This window comes from Zonotrichia leucophrys, chromosome 18 (genome assembly GCF_028769735.1).
Source record: "Zonotrichia leucophrys gambelii isolate GWCS_2022_RI chromosome 18, RI_Zleu_2.0, whole genome shotgun sequence".
NCBI lineage: Eukaryota > Metazoa > Chordata > Aves > Passeriformes > Passerellidae > Zonotrichia > Zonotrichia leucophrys.
The window spans coordinates 9,604,719-9,622,603 of record NC_088187.1 but is presented as its reverse complement, the minus strand read 5'-3'; the positions used below and the strand labels follow the sequence as shown (position 1 = coordinate 9,622,603).

Here is a 17,885-nt window from a genome sequence, read left to right as displayed (position 1 = left end):
GCCTCTTTTTTTTTTTTCTCTTTCATGTTTATAACTTGGCATAAATATGTCCAGCTGAGATTTTGAAAGGATTTAGGAAATAAAGTAATATAAGAATAAATAAAGCAGTTATCATGCTTTCCAAAATTATTAGGATAGTACTGAACTATTAAGAGCACTTAAAAATATTCCTGAGTTTTACCTAAAGCACAACATGATAAATATATATTTTTGCAGATAAATGAACAGATTTAGGGATTTACAGAAGAAAGCAAAAGCTTTCTTTGTATAAGGTTCAGAAGAACAAATTCTTCACTACCCTCTTCACAACCCACTCAAAGTGAAACTCTGCACATGTTTCAGTTATGGAAAGAAGCCACTTCCCAGGGCCTCAAGATGACAGAACAGTAATTGCTCCCTTCCCTTTGCTACACAGCCCCAAGTCACCCAACATGTTTCATCGAAGACAAAACTGTTTTATTGAACAGATTTTAAGCAGATCCCTCCAGCACAGCAATTACAGCACTAGAAATCACATCTGCACCAGAATCTTGACTACAGAAGAGCAATTACTCTTTTATGATCACTTGAAGGTGAAACTCAAGGAGCACCAGGTCTGCTTAGGAACTTATTTACAGAGCTGAGCCCAGGGCTGGGCAGGTGATAGGGCACTGCAGCACCTGCCCAGTCTGCAATCTGCAGAAGGCATTCCGTGATCAGGACAATCCATATTTATAGAATATTTACACAACCTCTTTAAGTCAGCCTGTGATTACACAACCATTCATAACAGCTCAACAGGAGACATCATGAGCTATTGTTTGGATTCACACTAACACAAAGGTTATTTTTAAGACATAAAAACACAAAGCCACTCATGTTTGAGAGACCTACCAGAAAAGATTTAATCTATTTTAAGGTTCTCAACCCCCACCCCCACAAAACCCTATGCCACTGGCATACACAAGTCTCTGAAACAACAATCAAATTTAACTCAAAATTTTTCATTTCTTTTTGCAGCATTTGCATGGGAATGGAGCAAAGGGAGTTCAGCTGTCACACAAAGTTCAAGCTGCTGCTCAAGAATCAAGAGGTTTCTTTTTCCTTTCCAACCCCCTACAGAATTGTGTACTCCATCTCTACCCCACTAAAATAAAATTGTGTAGTTCATTATATTTCCAATCCATTTTGCTACATTGAAGCACAGCACTTCAATGCAACAAAAATCTCGTTACATGAGTATTAACACAGACATTCAAAATTAAACAGGAAGTATACAGAGGGAATGTTTGCTAGATTGCTCAAACTGGAATAGAGAAGGGAGTGGTTTTTAAATTCTTCTCATTAACCCATGCATATCTTTTCTTTAAAAATCACATTACTATAAAGCCTGTCTTTTTTTGACAAACCATTTTTTTTTGCTTGGCTTGGTAAAGTTGATGCAGCAGTTAATAAAAGGGTGGTAATAATCATATAGTAAAAATACTGTGCAGGGACCAGCTTTGTTACAAAACTTAAAAGCCCTCAATACCTCAGCTTTCCCACATATGAAATGAGGCCAATTACGTCAGAATCTCTTTTATTACTATTAAAAAAGGAGGGGGGAAGTAGCTAAATGCAGCTGTGTGCAACACCACAGAGTAACAGCCAACCAACCACCCAAAAACACGCACGGAAGCGGCTGGGCCGGCGTTTGACAGAGAAGCAAGGCAGGAACAGAATCACACTTTGAGGCACTGAGAGGCAAATCTTACCAGCTGGAACTCCCTGCGCCTGTCATAGGCGTGCTGGATGCCGCTGTCTGCCCACAGGGCGCGGATGGCAGGCAGGTAGTCCAGAAAGACGCTGGTCTCCACCATGCCCTGCACCACGGTGACGGCGCGCGTGTCGAAGGCCATCACCTTGTCCCCGTTGCTCTGGTTGGCAGGGTCCCCCCAGGGGATGTGCAGCTTCTCCCTGGCGTCCACCAGGACTCGCACACCTGCAGTGACAAGGAAAGGCGCTGTGAGCAGTTTCTCAGCATCTCCTGTTTCATCAGGCCACAGAGGAACAATGCACGCGCTCTGCACAAAGCTCAACGGGAACATCCACCCACAGTGTCCCAAAAACTGACCCAAACCACTGCACTTACAGCTAACAGCAAAGCCCAGATCTGCTACCTCAACAACATCATAACAGGATTATCCCCATAGTCCAAACTCAATTCCTGAAAAAACGTTGTTTTTAATTACTAACTTTATCCAACCTGTGCTACAAAACTCTTCCACTTGGCTTGAGTACAAAGTACACTTAAAACTTTATTTCAAAATATGTTAAAGCACCTCATTTCTTAAGGTTCTCTACATTTTTTTGTTCTTCTCAACTTGGTAACCAGTTATATCAAATTATACAAAGAATCTCTATCACTGACAGTATTTCCATCATTGTCTTGAATATTTTCAAAGAGATTAAGACATGTATTAAAATCATTGCACTTGCTAAAAGTATGTTTCTATAACTTAAGTGTAGAGGAATAACATCACCTAAAGGCCTTCCTGCACTTTGGTGGTTGTTCTGGTAAATATTCTCTAGAAGAAAAAGAGTATTTTAAACTTCTTTTTAAAGTCCTTCTGAAAAATATAAAAACTCACTGTGCTCATATGACAAGGTAAATGCAGAGAAATGATTTCTAGTACTAAACTGATGAAAAACTAAAAATAAAATTCCAGAAGGAATAAGCAACTGTAAAGGCATAGGAAGAGATATAAGGAAATTAAGATGTGGCAACAAATGACTGTTCAGTAACACACTCATTCAGTGCAAAGGTGTTTTGTCAAGGTTCATCCCCTTTCCATGGTTTTTCTCTCTGTCAAAGGCAGGTAACTGTCAAATCTATCTGTGACAGCAGGAGAACAGCCTCCCAGACAGATGTGCAGTTCCTACGTGTATACCTTCACAGAGTAGCAAGTAGCTTTAACAATAAACTTTAACCTGGTTGAGATACGTGCAAACTTTAACCGGGTTGAGATACACGTGTGTGATTTCTCCTGCCTTCTATTGCTATCAACAGTTTTTCCAGGCTTGATTCATCAGCAGGTTTGTAAAACAACTCTCTTTGAGAATTGCTGGATTTTCAGGGGCTGAGTCTGGCAACACTTTGCTGTTTTGAGAAACCACATTAAGATTTTGTCCAACTATTACACAGTCCAAACTGAAAATCCAAGGAGCAATTTAGATAAGAGAGAAAATGAGTGAGGATGACCAATGAAGTCAGGATGACAGCAGTGAAATCAAGCGTCCACTACTCCCCTAAACCATGTGTGGAGGTTTTGGCAAAGCATCTATGAGAGAGGCTCTGCCTGCGGGCTGCAGTTAATTGATGTGTCAGCCCAGTTTCCAACACAACGGCAGCGATTCCTCCACTGCAGAAAAACTGAAAGCACACAGGGCTGGGCTCCTCCTCATGCACTTCCAGGTGCATCTTTCCCCCATCCATTACCGCTCATTACTGCACTCGCACTACCAGGAAATCACAGAATCACGGAATCAATTAGATTGGAAAAGACCTCTGAGATCATTCAGTCCAACCTATGACCGAACACCACCTTGTCAACCAGCCTTGCCATTAAGTGCTACCTCCAGCGACAGTGACTCCACCACCTCCCTGGACAGCCCATTCCCGTGTCTGAAGTGAAGAAATTCTTCCTGATATCCAGCATAAAGCTCCTCTGGTGCAGCTTAACACTGTCCCCTCATCCTATCTCAGATTCCCTGGGAGCACAGCCCGACCCCACCTGGCTACAACGTCCTTTCAATAGAGAGCGATAAGATCACCCCTGAGCGTCCTGTTCTTCAGGCTGAGCCCCCCCAGCTCCCTCAGCCGCCCCTTGCGCTCCAGCCCCTTCCCCAGCTCCGCTGCCCTTCTCTGGCCTCACTCCAGAGGCAGAGCCCGGCACCTCCGGGGCTCAAACCGCTGCTCCCGGGGCCGGAGCCGCCCCGCGGGCCGCACCCGGGCAGCGCGGTGACAGCGCCGCGGGCGCGGAGGGGCTGCGAACTGGCCCCGGGGGAGGCTCCGGCGCCGGGACAGCGCGGGAGGAGGCGGCGGCCCCGCGGCTCCCCCGGCCCGCGGGACCCGCCCGAGCCGCCTCTCCCCGCCCCGGCCCGGCCGGGCCCGGCGCTCGCAGGGCGGCCCGTGCCCGCCGCCCTCACCCACCCTTGATCACGTTGCTGTAGATGGTGGCGCGGAACTCCTCGCGGGCCGCGCGGTCCCAGTCCTGCCCGTGGATGATTCGCATCTGCTTGAGGAAGGTGGACTTGCCGCTCTCGCCCGCGCCCAGCAGCAGGATCTTGACGAGGCGCTTCACGTAGGTTTTCTCGCGGTTGAGGCACTTGTCGATCTCCTTGGACTTGCGCTGCTGCTCGGCCTCGCCGCTGGTGAGGAGGCAGCCGGGGAAGCAGCCGGACAGCGCGGAGCGGGACGGCAGGAAATCCGCCATCTTAGCGAGCGCTGCCAGCGAGGGGAGCGCCCGCCCGCCCGCCGCCCAGCGCCGCGCGCGCCCCGCACCGCGCCTGCGCGCCCCGCCACGCCCGGCGCGTGACGAGAGCGCGCCCCGCCCACAGTGCCGGCTCCGCCCCCTCCCTGGCCCCTGACGGGAAATGGCGGGAGCTGTAGGGCAGCGGGTCGCCCTCAGGGACTCCGGGAGCCGCCGGCCCGACCCCTGGCCCTGCACACCCCACTCCGTTCCTCAGGAGGTGCCTCACAGCCTTGTCCGGACGCTCCTTGATCTATAGCAAGCAGAGCGCTTTTTAACCGGACTGACAATTTACTTGTAATACTCTGCCTTTTCCTCAAGAAATGCTCCGAGTCGCTTTGAACTTGAGCTTGAAATTGGGATTTTTCAGCACCGTTCCCGGAGGAGATGCAGGCTGTGCCTTTCTGGAGTATTTCTGAAGCCTTTCTGTTCTTCCTGGCTGCTCACGAGGAAACACAGTGAAAGAACATTCAGGAACAGAGTGCTGCTGTGTAATGGAGTTAAAGGTTTATAGATGCACATGATTATAATTTTAACGTGCTTTGTAATGGGAAATAAAGTTAAGGTGGAGAATGACTTCATGGAGTCATAAAGGTTTGGAAGAGACCTTTAAGATCAAATCCAGCCATCAACCCAGCACCCACAAAACCACATCACCCAGCACCAGGTCCGGATGTTTCTCAAATACCATCAGGGATGGTGACTCCATCACCCTCCTGGGCAGCCCCTTCCAATGCCAGACCACCCTAACAGTAATTTTTTTTTTTCCCTAATCTAATCTGAATCCTCCATGTCTCATCTTGAGGCCATGTCCACCGGTCCTCTCACTGTAGACAGGCAGAAGAAACTAAATCATAGAAACACAATCAATTAGGTTGGAAAAGATCTCTCAGATCATCCAGCCCAATCTGTGGCTAATCACCTCTTTGCCAACTGGACCATGGCACCAATTGCCACATCCAGGCTTTTCTTGAGCACCTCCAGGGTGTCTCCACCACATCTCTGGGCAGTCCATTCCAATGTCTAATTACACTTTCTATGAAGAAATTTACCATAATGTCCAATCCCAACCTCCCCATGAGCAGCTCAATGTTGTTCCCTCAGCAGCTCCTGGTGCTCCAGCCCCTTCCCAGCTCCATTCCCTTCTCCAGACATGCTCCAGCCTTTGAATCTTCTTCCTGAACTGAGGGGCCCAGAACAGGACACAGGGACTGACACAGCCACTCCTGTCCCTGTCCCTGCCCTGTCCCTGTCCCTGTCCCTGTCCCTGTCCCTGTCCCTGTCCCTGCCCTGCCCCTGCCCCTGTCCCTGTCCCTAGCTTCTCATGAGTATGTTTAGGAGTGAAGATGAGAGGAGATCTCATTAATGCATATAAATGTCTCCAATGGGATACATACATATATATATATATATATATAAAATGATATATACGGGAGATATATATATAATGCATATAAATATCTTCAATCTGGGACCAAGATGATGGTCCCAGATTCTTCAGTGGTACCTAGTGACAGGATGAGGAGCAATGACCACAAACTAAAACACGAGAAGTTCCACTTCAACATGAGGAAGAGCTTTCCATGGAGGGGGCAGAACCTTGGAACAGCTGCCCAGGGAGACTGTGGAGTCTGCTCCCTCTCTGGAGACTTCCAAACACACCTGGACCCGTTCCTGGATGACCCTGCTCAGGCAGGGGGGTCAGCCTGGATGATTTTGGGAGGTCCCTTCTAATTTTAACCAATCTGGGACTCTGAGATTCCATGGAAATGAGCCCTGTGGCTGCGGGGAAGCTGCGGCTCGGGCAGGTCAGCCCCGGGGCAGGGGGGCAGGATGGTGCTTGCCAGCTAAGCAGGTTTTGTCCTCGCTGCAGAAAGAGAATCGTTTTGTTAAAACACTTGGAAAAATCGGCACGTCCTTCCTCTCTGCCTGGCTGAGAAGAGCTCCCCGGTGCTGCAGGGCAGCAAACAGCCTGGGGCCGAGCTCTCCGAGGCACAGTGAGCAAAGCAGAGCGGGACTCCTTTTCTGATACTGAGTTAAGGGAGCAAAGACTTATTTTCAATGGTAACCCTGCATGTGAGGGGTAGAACAACTCATGGGCTGAGGAACCTGCAAGGACTGAAAATCCCAAGGACTGAAGATCCCACACTTCATTCCACCCAGCCCTAAGCACTGCTGTTCTTTCAATCATTTGTTTAATAAATTAACTACCATCAGTTACACCATCATAGTGCAGCATAAAGCTCCTCTGGTGCAGCTCAACACTGTCCCCTCATCCTAACTCTGGTTCTGGTTTCAAAGATTGCATTAAACATTTGTCTCTCCTTACATCTCCTAGTCTTTGATATCTACTGAGTTTTCCTCTCAATCTCTTTCTGCTTTTTCCCCAAACATTAATCATAACATAGAAAAAGGAAGAAACAAACGTGAAAACTGTGAGGTGAGTTTAGAACAAGGAAATGCCACTTGGCCCCAACTGGAATGACCTTCAAAATCTGAAATGGGCAGTAGTGTTCTGAAATGGGTGTCAGTGATCTGAAATGGGCATCAGTGTTCTGAAATGGGTGTCAGTATTCTGAAATGGGCATCAGTGTTCTGAAAGGGGCATCAGTGTTCTGATATGTGTGTCAGTGTTCTCACCTTAGGTTGGTCCCATACAGAGATAAACTGCATGGGAATTATTTCACAGGGCCTTACCAGAAAGAAAAAAAAAAAAAAAAGCATTTCTTGTAGGAGAACAGGATGTGGTGTAAAATTAATACAAGGAGCACATCCTGGTGCTCTTGGTACAGATGTGGAAGCCAGTCATTCCTGAGCTCTGGTCTCAGTTTTAAAATGAAGTTTTAAGATATTTGACTCAACCCTCATCTCACCTCCCTAGCTGCAGAGGACTCCTGAGTTTCTACAATCGAGTCGGTGCTGGGGAGTTCTTGACCTTCCTTTTGCTTTTTTGCTCTCCCCTTCAGTGAGGAGCTCTCCAAAGCTCCATTTCTGTGTGCTGGCCCAGCAGCCTGGATCTCTCTGTGTGCTGACCTGTGCAGGGGCTGTTCCTGCCCTGTTGGAAGGGCTGTTCCTGCCCTGCCCGGGGGCTGTTCCTGCCCTGCATGTCCGCGTTCCCTGGAGAGGGCTCAGCATCACCCAGCTCAGCTGTGAGGCCAGCTGCATCCTCCCAGCGCACAGCCAGGCTTCATCTCTGAGGCAGGGTGCACAAGGTCTTTCTCTGCCTGGCTTTTTTCCTTCCTCTTTGCCACTGCTTTCCTCGGCTTTCCTGGAAAGCCCGGGAATGACGGGAAACAAATGCTGCCCGTTTGTGCTCGCAGCTCTTCCCATGAGGCTGCTGAGGAAACTTCTCATTTTCAGTGCTTGTGCCCCACCAGGCAGGACAATGGACTCTGGAGATATTCCTTTAACCATTGCCGTGCTGGCAGAGCTGAGCTCAAGTCACGCCTCTCTCTATGCCACAGTTCACACATTTTTATTTTTATTTTTGGCAAACTGCTTTGAAATCTTCCTGGAAGGAACTGCGTGCTAAAACCGAGCCCCCACTTGTCACTTGCTTCACTTACGTTACCCCTTCCTTCCCCTCAGGGCGTCCCCAGCTTCCTTACATAGAAAGGTGGCTTACTCACCACATGCCTTTTGTGTTGGATGATTCAACTTTCTGATGTGTGAAAAAGGGGCAACCACGTAGGAAATGTGACCTTTGAAAGACAGGGGGGGATTCCCTCGGCAGCGCTTTCCACAGGAGGAACTCTGGAGAATTGAGGGTGGATCTGTTGAGAGCAATCACAGCTTGTGGGGCTGCACAGAGAGACCAGAGGGATAAAATCCAACTTTCAGCAGAATTTCCCCAGCCTGGACACGCTCTGTGTGAGAAGCTGGCAGGGATCTGTGGGCTCTGGAGAGCCCATGGACACTCAGCATTGCCCTGTGATGTGATGTGGTAATGTGATGATGTGATGATGTGATGTGATGTGGTAATGTGATGATGTGATGTGATGTGATGTGATGTTTGTATTTCCACTACAGCATCATTCACCCTCTGTGTGGGGTAGAACACCCATGGAAACTTGCAGCTACGTAAATACCACTGCATTTACCATCCAAAACAGGAGGTTAAAGGGACTCCCCAGGGAATGTCTTTCTGCGTTATCTGGGGAGCAGAAAGGCCAGGGTGAACGTGGGAAGTCACAAATCTGGAAGGAGCCTGCATGGCTGCTGCTGGTGCCCTCCACCACTTTCCCTGCTGTTCAAGTCCCTTGTTTTCTTGACCAACAAATTCACACATCAGCCAGCCAGGCTGTGCCAAGGACTGGAGAATTCTTTGCTTGCCACAAGTGTAGGTTTTGTGATTAGAGGCCCAGGAGTGTCTGCCCTAGACAAGCCTCTATAATCTGATTTAAATGCCTCGTGCTTCATGTGGCAGATCTGCCAAGAGCATTAACTGGGGTGGTTCACCTGGGCACAGGTGAAATCTCAGTTCATATGTTTGGTGCTCTGGGTCACTCACAGCCACCTCTCTTTATTAAGTGTTAATAAAGCTGAATTTACCTTGGACATCTTGTGGAAATTACAAAAAGTAGCTTTATAATACAGGAATATCCATAAGCTTTATCATAGCTTGTCAGAGAAGACTAGAAATAGAAAAAACCCACACCTGACCTGTGAGGGGGTGTTTGGGGGATCGGAAGGATTTAAAATTATCGGAATCTTTGGAGCTCAGCGAGGCTGAAGAGCTCACACCTCAGCATGAGCTTCTCAGGGCTATTTTTCCTGGATCTCCTGCATGACCATTTTATTTTTGAACTCACTTGAAGACCCAGATTTCAAATGTGTCTCATATTCCTCAGTGGAACTGGTAAAGTCAGCATTTTGGGATGAAATTACCATTTTTATTCCTTTAAGTATGTGGGACATGGGAAGTTGTTGGCAGTTGATCCTTTACTTAGGCCAGTGTTAGCACCACACCTGGAGTATTTCTGAGTCCTTTTACCACCACTTGTGTAACAGACCAAGTTTGGTTTTAAACTGGAAATGGTTCAGAGGAATCATTGTAGACTATAACAAGTTTTCCTATTTTGCCTATCAAACCAAGAAAATGAGCTGCATCTTTTTATGCGCTCCTTACTCTGATATCATCTCCCAAAGAATTCCTTGCATATACTCCTGCCAGTGTCTGTCTCTCTAAGAGATGGAAGCACTTCGGTTCACTGGCATCATCAAAATGCCTGCTTGCCTTTGCTGTCCTTTCTCTTGCTTCCTAACTCCCCTCTGAACTCCTTTTCTCCTCCCTTTTGCCTCCAGGACCCTCTGTGCTACTGGAGTTTGTCACCCCTGGCCTTTCAGAGGGGCACCAGGATCTGAGCTTGGTTCGGCAGAACAAAACAGCGCTTCAGACCCTGAATTATGAGACACTGCAAACCTGAGGAGCTCCCCTCCTGCTCATTTGGCCATCAGCTGATGCCTTGAAGCATGAGGATAACTTGGGTACCAGTGTGGGATGACAGGTTACTCATCTGAGAGGAGCAGAGTGTCTGATCAGCAGCTGCTGTGACTTACAGGGGAATTCCACATGGGAAGGGCTGAGCAGACACAGGGGAAAGCCTTCCAAAGCACTGGCTTGTCTGGGTGCCGTGAAAGAGCAGAGCTAAAGATAAAACATTTCCACAGAACAGCAAAGCAATTGGGAAAGCAGCCTGTGCCTTCAGGGCATGACTGTTCATGGAAAAAGCTCTGCTCCAGCTCAAGTGTGAGAACCACAGATCCCGAATCCAGAGCAGTCACACACACCATGGTGGGGAAGGCACTGCCCTGAAAAACAGCTGCACACGTGTGGGGAGTGTGAGTGCTCCTTGTGTGACATGGGCATGTGGGTGTGAAGTGTGTGAGGCACACATGGCTGGGGGTGCAAATGTGCCTGTGCAATCTGTTCTGTGCATACACACATGGCTGAGGGTACAAATCACAGAATTACAGAATAATGAGGTTAGAAGAGACCTCTAAGATCATTGAGTCCAACCTGTGCCCTAATACCTCACCTAGACTCTAGCACCAAGTGCCATGTCCAGGCTTTTTTTAAACACATCCAGAGATGGTGATTCTACCAGCTCCCTGGGAAGAGCATTTCAGTACTTTATTATTCTTTCAGTGAAAAAAAAATCCTAATATCCAACTTATAGCTTCCCTGACATAGCTTGAGGCTGTGTCCTCTGGTTTTGTCAGTGCTGCCCGGTGGAAGAGATCAACCTCACACACCCGCCACTCAGCCACAGCACCTTGGCCTTAGCTTGTTTAATGTGACTTCACAGATTCCAGAATGTTCTTGTGCATTTATTTTCTCCATCACTTCAGCACAAGTTGCCCCCCAAGCCTGACCCCTGGGGTCTACAGGGCTCTGCAACAGGTCATGACCCAAAACCCTGGGGGATGGGGCTGCCATTCCTTGGACCCTGCACACCCTGGGGAGCCGTGGCCCAGCAGGATGCTGTGACCAAGGATCATCTCCTGAAATGCTGCCCTGGGCACCGCATCACCCTTCAGGGACAGTCAGTCTGCATCGCTTTCTGTGCCTGCTCCAAACCTAGGCCCAAGAACGTGGCCATTCCGTTCCGTTCCGTCCCGTTCCATCCCATCCCGTCCCGTCCCATCCCGTCCCGTTCCGTTCCATCCCGTTCCATCCCGTTCCGTTCCGTTCCGTTCCGTTCCATTCCATTCCATTCCATTCCATTCCATTCCATTCCATTCCATTCCAATCCCCTCCGCGCTCTTCCACGAGCGCCCCCAAGCGGCCGCCCCCCGCTCCTTCATGCAAATGAGCTCGGGGCGGCGGGCGCTGATTGGCTGCGGCGCGCGGCGGTGGCGCCGCCCCCGGCGTGTGTCGGTGTGGGCAGCCAGGTGCGCCGGGCCGGGGCCGCTCCGCTCGCACCAGCACCGGCACCGGCACCACCGGCACCACCGGCACCATGACCGTCACACGGCTCGACCAGGGACAGCGCTACCGCCCGCGCATGGCCTTCCTCAAAAAGGTGAGGGCTCAGCCGCGCTGGGGCAGCCGCACCATTCAGGGCGCGCCGGGCGATGCGGTGCGGTGCTTGGGGCAGCGCTGGCGGTGCTCGGGGCGATGCCGCGTTCGGAGCATCTTGCTCGGCCATCGCTCCCCGGGCACCTCCGGGCGGGTGGGACCGAGGGGGGACAGCCCCTGCCCGGGAGTTTGGGGCCATGACTTGTTGCAATCTGTTGGATCTGTGGAAAGCGCCGTGGATCCCAGCTGGCTCGGGGGGCAGTGTGTGCTGAAGTGATGGAGAAAATAGGACTATAATGTTATTTATCTTTTGTAGCTTATCTCAGCTGAATGGTTGCCCTGACACGTTTTCTCCCCCTTCCATTATTTTTTTTTTGTCTCTCAAATCTGCGTCCGTTCTCGGGAAAAACCCATCACCAGCACCAGGCCACTCAGTGTAGCTGTGCTCCTGTCGGCCCAGTGTGTGTTCCAATGCTTTCAGCTGATGTCCACATTCACACATTGGTGAATTACACTGGTCTATGACAGCCTGCTCTCCCTCCTTCCAGTGTTCCAGACATGAGTGCATTTGTGTCCAGAAGGAGTGGCATGATGCATGCCCACGTTTTTGGGTGTAATGTGTAATTCTGTGCAGCATTTGGTGGGTTTTTTCTGTAGCATTCATTCAAAGCATGGCCAGTTGTAGTGTAGCTGGTACTGCAGATTTTAAAAAGCAGAGTGTTAAGCTAGCTTTTCTCCCACCCACCTCTCCTGAGTGTGGCTTATCCTGTTGGATGGAATTAACTCAATTTCCAGTGACAAGTTGCTGTTAGAATTGTAGTTAGCTTTCCTCAACGCCCACAAACTAAGGAGGATTCCAGGGGTAAAGGGAGAGAATTTGGGGATGTTCAATGCTGAGGTATAAGCCTGGCAGTACTTACTACACCAGAGGAAGTAAAGAGGGTATTTTCTGTGCTGCTGTGTCTTGCAGGGTAAATTTGGCTGGGGAGCCCTGCCAAGGGAAACACTCCAGGCCAGATTCTGCACTGAGTAATACTCGGTGGAGTTGTGTGCGGGGGTGCAGAGGAGGAGAAGCTGTGCTTTGAGAAAACAACTGCCTGCAGCTGTGCTTCAGCTGCTCCGTGGGAGTGCAGCAGGCTCTGCACAGCACTCCCAGTTCCTCAGGTGGGAAGATCAGTCAAAACACAGCGAATGCACCGCTCACACTGAGAGCAGCCAGGGGGGCTGAGCACTTCCAGGGCTTTGCAAGTCCAGGACCTGTTAGCAGCAGGGAGGGAAGCTCCTGATGGTCAGTGAGAGCCCTTGGCTCTCAGCTCCACTTTCATTCCTGCTCTGTTTTTTCCAGACCTCGGAGAAGCCATGCTGGGAGCACCAGGCACCTTTACTTGTGCCCATGGTGGGACCTGAGGATGCTCAGCCTGCACCCAGCGAGCACCTTACAGGCTTAGACCCATGAGGAGCTAAAATCCTGGAAAGAAGCTTTGTTAATTGCTTAAGCCTGTGCTCATGCTCTGCCCCCAGCTGACACAGGCTGTGCCTGGGCTGCTGCAGCTGCAGGGAGGGATCCCTGCCATGCTGCCAGCCCATCCCTGTGTGCATCCACAGCTGCAGGGAGGGATCCCTGCCATGCTGCCAGCCCATCCCTGTGTGCATCCACAGCTGCAGGGAGGGATCCCTGCCATGCTGCCATCCCTGTGTGCATCCACAGCTGCAGGGAGGGATCCCTGCCATGCTGCCAGCACATCCTTCTGTGCATCCGCAGCTGCCAGCACCCCCTGTGCTGCCTCTCCATCAGGAAGACGTGCCCACAGCAGCAATCCTGCCATGGGGCACAGGGAAAGGACAGGGGGTTGCTGTAGGGGTGATGAGCAGTGCCCTGCCCTTGCTGTGAGGCTGCTCTGAATGACTCAGGCTGGATGTGCAGCTTGGTCTTTGTGGCTGAGCTATGAGGGGATCACAGAGCCCTGTAACACCTGTTCTTCATGCTAGCACTTAGGTTGTTTTTATTCTATTTTTCCTTCCCTTCTAAACCATCTTGGCTGGAAGAAGAATGACCCGAAAGTCTCTTGGGATAGCAAGGAAGCCTCTGAAATGGATTTTGGCTGGATGCTGTGAGAGCTTGAATGAACCCAAGCTCTTGGTGCCTGTGCCTGCTCCAGCAGCCAGGCCTGGCTCTGCTGGGCATCAGCTGGCAGAGCTGGGCTGGGTATTTTTCCTTGCTGAGCTGCACAGTGACTCACACCTTGTGGGTAGGGCTGATGGATGCCTTCTTTCCTGCCTCCTCCTCACTCTGGTCCCTGCTGGCTTCTCCCAAGCTGTGCAGCAGCCAAGGAGGGGCTGTTGCAGGCTCTGGGGGCTTTTCCAGCCTGGCTTTGCTTCTCCAGGCTTAGACTTTCAGCAGCTGCTGGGCCTCATCTCCTGGGCATCTCCAGGAGCGTGCGAGCAGCTAAATTTTGTTTCTGCAGACTCCTGCTCTCTGAGGCCCTGAGTATGGCTGAAACTGAGCCTTAGCCAAGCTCAGCTCATCCCATCCTCCCTTTCCTTGTTCCAGGCTGGGAGATGTCAGTGCCACATCTTTTTTTGGAAAAAACTCCCCTCCAGACTGGGAAGAGCCAGTACAGCCCTGCCCTCCCCACTCACAGATTTACTTCCTTTAGCTGAGGCATCACTCAGTGGGAACAAGCCACTTCCTCTCAGCTTTAATTAAGAAAAAGCAGGAAGTTTTAGCTGGTTAACAATGGATTTTTTTTCATTTCTTCTTTTTTCTGATCATCCATCAACGTGCAAAGCAAGGCTGGTAGTTGTAGACCTAGAATACAATTGAATGATCCCTCAGAGTCCAGAGTGGGGATAAGGAGTGAGGTGTTACCTTGGAAATCAGAGTAGGTAGGGCTGATCCTTGCAAACAGCAGCAGGCAGTGAGGGAGGCTGGAACCAGGCAAATGGGATGGAGAAAGCAGCAGATGTTCACTTACAGCACCAGGACTGTGCACTCAGCTGGGAACTGCAAATTCCTGCTGGGAAAATGGATATTTCTTCTGTCTGAAGCAAAGCTGCCTCTGTCTGGGTTGGTGCTGAGAAGGGCTGAGCTCCTCCCCTTGGCAGTGTTCTGCTGCTGCATTTGTGAGTCTCAACTCAGCTTTGGAGTTTGTTTTTCCTGCATTGTGGATGCCCTGTTCCAAAGGGTAAAACTCAGGGATGGGACCTGCACCCAGGGTAACTCAGCCAAGCAATCCATCACTGCCCACTGCTCCATCCTCCTCCTCCAGAACCATGGGCACCCCATCACTTGGTGGCCATTGGCCTCTCTGTCTGGGTTTTAAAAGACAGAAGTTTGCTAAGGAAGGCAGGAGCCTCCCCTGAAATGGAAAATGCAAACCCCCTCCCTCCAAATTGCTGTAAATTTTAAATTAGGGGGCTCTCAGGCAAAAATATGGGAGCAGGAAATAACAGTTCTTTAATAGGGAAGAAAATAAAAAGATAAAATGAACAATGCAGTAAACAAACCAACACTGCCAGAGTCAGAACCCAACCTGACACCCTGTGGGTCAGGCTGTTGGCAGCAGTCCCATTGGAATTGTGGCTCAGCCCTCCTGCAGTGTCAGGGGTGGTTCTGCTGGAGCAGGGATCCTGGAGAAAGGTGCAGTTTTCCTCTGAAGATCCAGGGGCAGAGGCAGCTGCTGTTCCTCTGGGAAATCCAGTGGAGAAGCCGTGCTGGTGTTCCAGAACCTCCAGATTCATGTCATGGTTTGAGCCTGGCACAGAGCCAGTGCCCCCCATGAAAATGCCTCACCCTGGTGTCTGCTGTGAGATGTGACCAGGAATAAGCAAAACAGGCTCCAACTTAAACATAAAGAACACTTTATTACCTAAAACTACAGGAAAAATAGGGAAAGACTATAAGGAAAAGGAAAAAAAATTGAAAACCTTACAAAAACCACTTTTCCTCCTCCCCACTCCCTGACTTTCCCAATCCAATACATTCTCTCAAAAACACCAACTGCCCAGCCGGGCACGACACTTTAGTATACTCAAACTGCAGTTCATGAAGAGGAAAGGAGTCCTTCTTGTTCCATAGGCTTCTCCTGGAAACACACTGAAACCTCGGATGCTTCCTTGTCACTTCGGCACCGCCCGGGGAAAAAAAAGTCCTTTTGCCGCTTGTGACATGTTCCTTCCATGCCCAGTGCTCTCACCACCGAGACATGGATCAGAGCTGCTTTTAGGGTTGTCTTTCAAGGATGCCTTGTCTCACTCCAAAAAGGCACAGTCTCTGCTTTTGGGACATCTGTCCCCCCCATATTTTTCCAACCCCCTGGGGCCGGGGGGTCCTCACGAATGAACCCTCCTGGTTTTGAGGCACTGCCTCCCCCTAAATGCAGTCTGTGTCACAGGAACAACTGAGTCCATGGCTACAAGAAAAAGTCCAGCCAAAAGGCCACTCCAAATCATCTCTCCCCATCCAATCATCTCCACAATCTTCGGGCCAAAGTCCTTGTCTCATCTCATCTCTCATCTCCCTTCTTATTCAGCTTCGAGGAGGATTAGCATTTTTGCAAGGCCCAATCATGCAAGAAAGGGTTAAAAGTTTTCAGTCTCTGCTGTCGGTCCCGGAGCGACTCCCACGCACGCTGCCCACACGCTGCCGCTCCGGCCGGGCAGTCTTCCTCCCCCTTCTCCTTCTGGCTGGCTGCTCTCCTGGGGGGGGGGGGGGGCTGCCCGAGGGCTGACTCTCTGGGACCTTCCACCCTTCCATCCTCGAAGCCCCTCAACCCCACCTCTGTCCAGGCCCCAGGCCTACCGCATGGCGGCCCCTCCCCCGCCCAGCAGCAACAGGCTGGGCGGGGAGAGAGATCTGAACTCTTCGCCGCGATGTCCAAAAGAGGAAGTGCCAAGGGCAGTGCCTTGCTTTTAACCCCTGTGTATTCTCGGAGGTGTGTCCAAACCCCACTGGCCACACCGGACGCCAGTCTCAAACCCAAAACCTTCATTGGTTTGACCACAGCTTCCCAGAATTCCCACTCCTTCCTGGTCAAACCATGACATATATCCAGGTAGGAATGCTTGGCTGGTGTTCCAGAACCTCCAGATTATATCCAGGTAGGAATGCTTGGCTGGTGTTCCAGAATCTCCAGATTCTATCCAGGTAGGAATGCTTGGCTGGTGTTCCAGAACCTCCAGATTATATCCAGGTAGGAATGCTTGGCTGGTGTTCCAGAACCTCCAGATTATATCCAGGTAGGAATGCTTGGCTGGTGTTCCAGAATCTCCAGATTCTATCCAGGTAGGAATGCTTGGCTGGTGTTCCAGAACTTCCAGATTATATCCAGGCAGGAATGCTTGGCTGGTGTTCCAGAATCTCCAGATTATATCCAGGTAGGAATGCTTGGCTGGTGTTCCAGAATCTCCAGATTATATCCAGGCAGGAATGCTTGGCTGGTGTTCCAGAATCTCCAGATTATATCCAGGTAGGAATGCTTGGCTGGTGTTCCAGAATCTCCAGATTCTATCCAGGTAGGAATGCTTGGCTCCTCCCTCTGGGCTCACATCTCCCAATGGGATGCTGTAGTTCTTATCAGCCATGCAGGGACATTCAATGGCCTCTTATCAGCAGATGTCTCCCCAGATGTGGAAGAGATAAGGAAAGCTGCCCACTGAACAGAAGCCAGCTGCCATCCAGATGTAAATAGACACAATTTGTTTAGCAATCCAGGACACTCTCCCAGGCTTCCCACAGGCTCCTGAATCCAGTGTTGGTTTTTTCTCACTTTATGGGAGTTTGGGTTCTGCTTTGCTCTCAGTGAGCTGAGCCCTGTGACTCTGTGCAGTCCCAGAGGGGACAGGCAGCTTTCCTGATGTCTCCTCTGTGGCTTTCAGGGTGAGTTCACCTCCAGGCAGAGATCCCAACTGATCTGGAGGGAAATCTCCAGGGGGCTCCTGCCTTGTGGTGTCTGTGTTTGTGAGATGAGCTCTCCCTGGGGCCTGGCTCCTTCAGCAGTCCTCATATTTACCTCTGTGTGCATCCCCACCCATCAACCAGTCAGGAAGTGGCTTCTGGCTCTGCAAAATTCAAACCAGACAGCTCTTTCCTGGCTGAAAGTGTGACAAAATGTACCAGAGCCCTCAGCAAAGCAAGGAAATGTTCCTGCTGTGTGTGAAGCAGCCCTCCCGGCCTCCCTGGTGCTGATGGCAGCTCCTGATCCTGTAATCCACTGTTCCCTTGGGAGAACAGACACAGACAGGCTGAGGTTTGATCAGCAAGGTGGATGCTTTGCAGCCAGAGCCAGGCAGCTCCTTGATTTGTAATGTATTTGTCATTTCTCCAGTGACAAGAGTGAGCGTGGCAGAGTGTGAGCACCGCAAGAGCTGAAGAG

At 50.3% G+C, this 17,885-nt stretch overlaps 2 protein-coding genes across 7 annotated transcripts in view; one reads left to right on the top strand and one right to left on the bottom strand.

Annotated features, from left to right (window-relative positions):
- GNA13 (G protein subunit alpha 13) overlaps window positions 1-4,504 on the bottom strand; it is a 29,615-nt gene extending 25,111 nt beyond the window's left edge. Inside the window, exons 1-2 of the mRNA XM_064728433.1 lie at window positions 4,172-4,504; window positions 1,734-1,960 (exon numbers count right to left, since the gene is read on the bottom strand). Coding sequence (XP_064584503.1) covers window positions 1,734-1,960; window positions 4,172-4,454 — 510 coding nt within the window. The 5' untranslated portion in view covers window positions 4,455-4,504. The remainder of the gene's footprint in view (window positions 1-1,733; window positions 1,961-4,171) is intronic.
- Window positions 4,505-11,365: 6,861 nt separating this feature from the next.
- The window catches only part of RGS9 (regulator of G protein signaling 9), a 35,276-nt gene continuing 28,756 nt past the window's right edge, over window positions 11,366-17,885 (top strand). For all 6 annotated transcript variants that reach the window (XR_010442341.1, XR_010442342.1, XM_064728915.1 and 3 more), the window contains exon 1: window positions 11,366-11,515. Coding sequence is in view for 4 of the 6 variants with exons in the window: in XM_064728915.1 (XP_064584985.1) it covers window positions 11,453-11,515 (63 nt within the window). In the remaining 2 variants the exon portion in view is untranslated. The remainder of the gene's footprint in view (window positions 11,516-17,885) is intronic.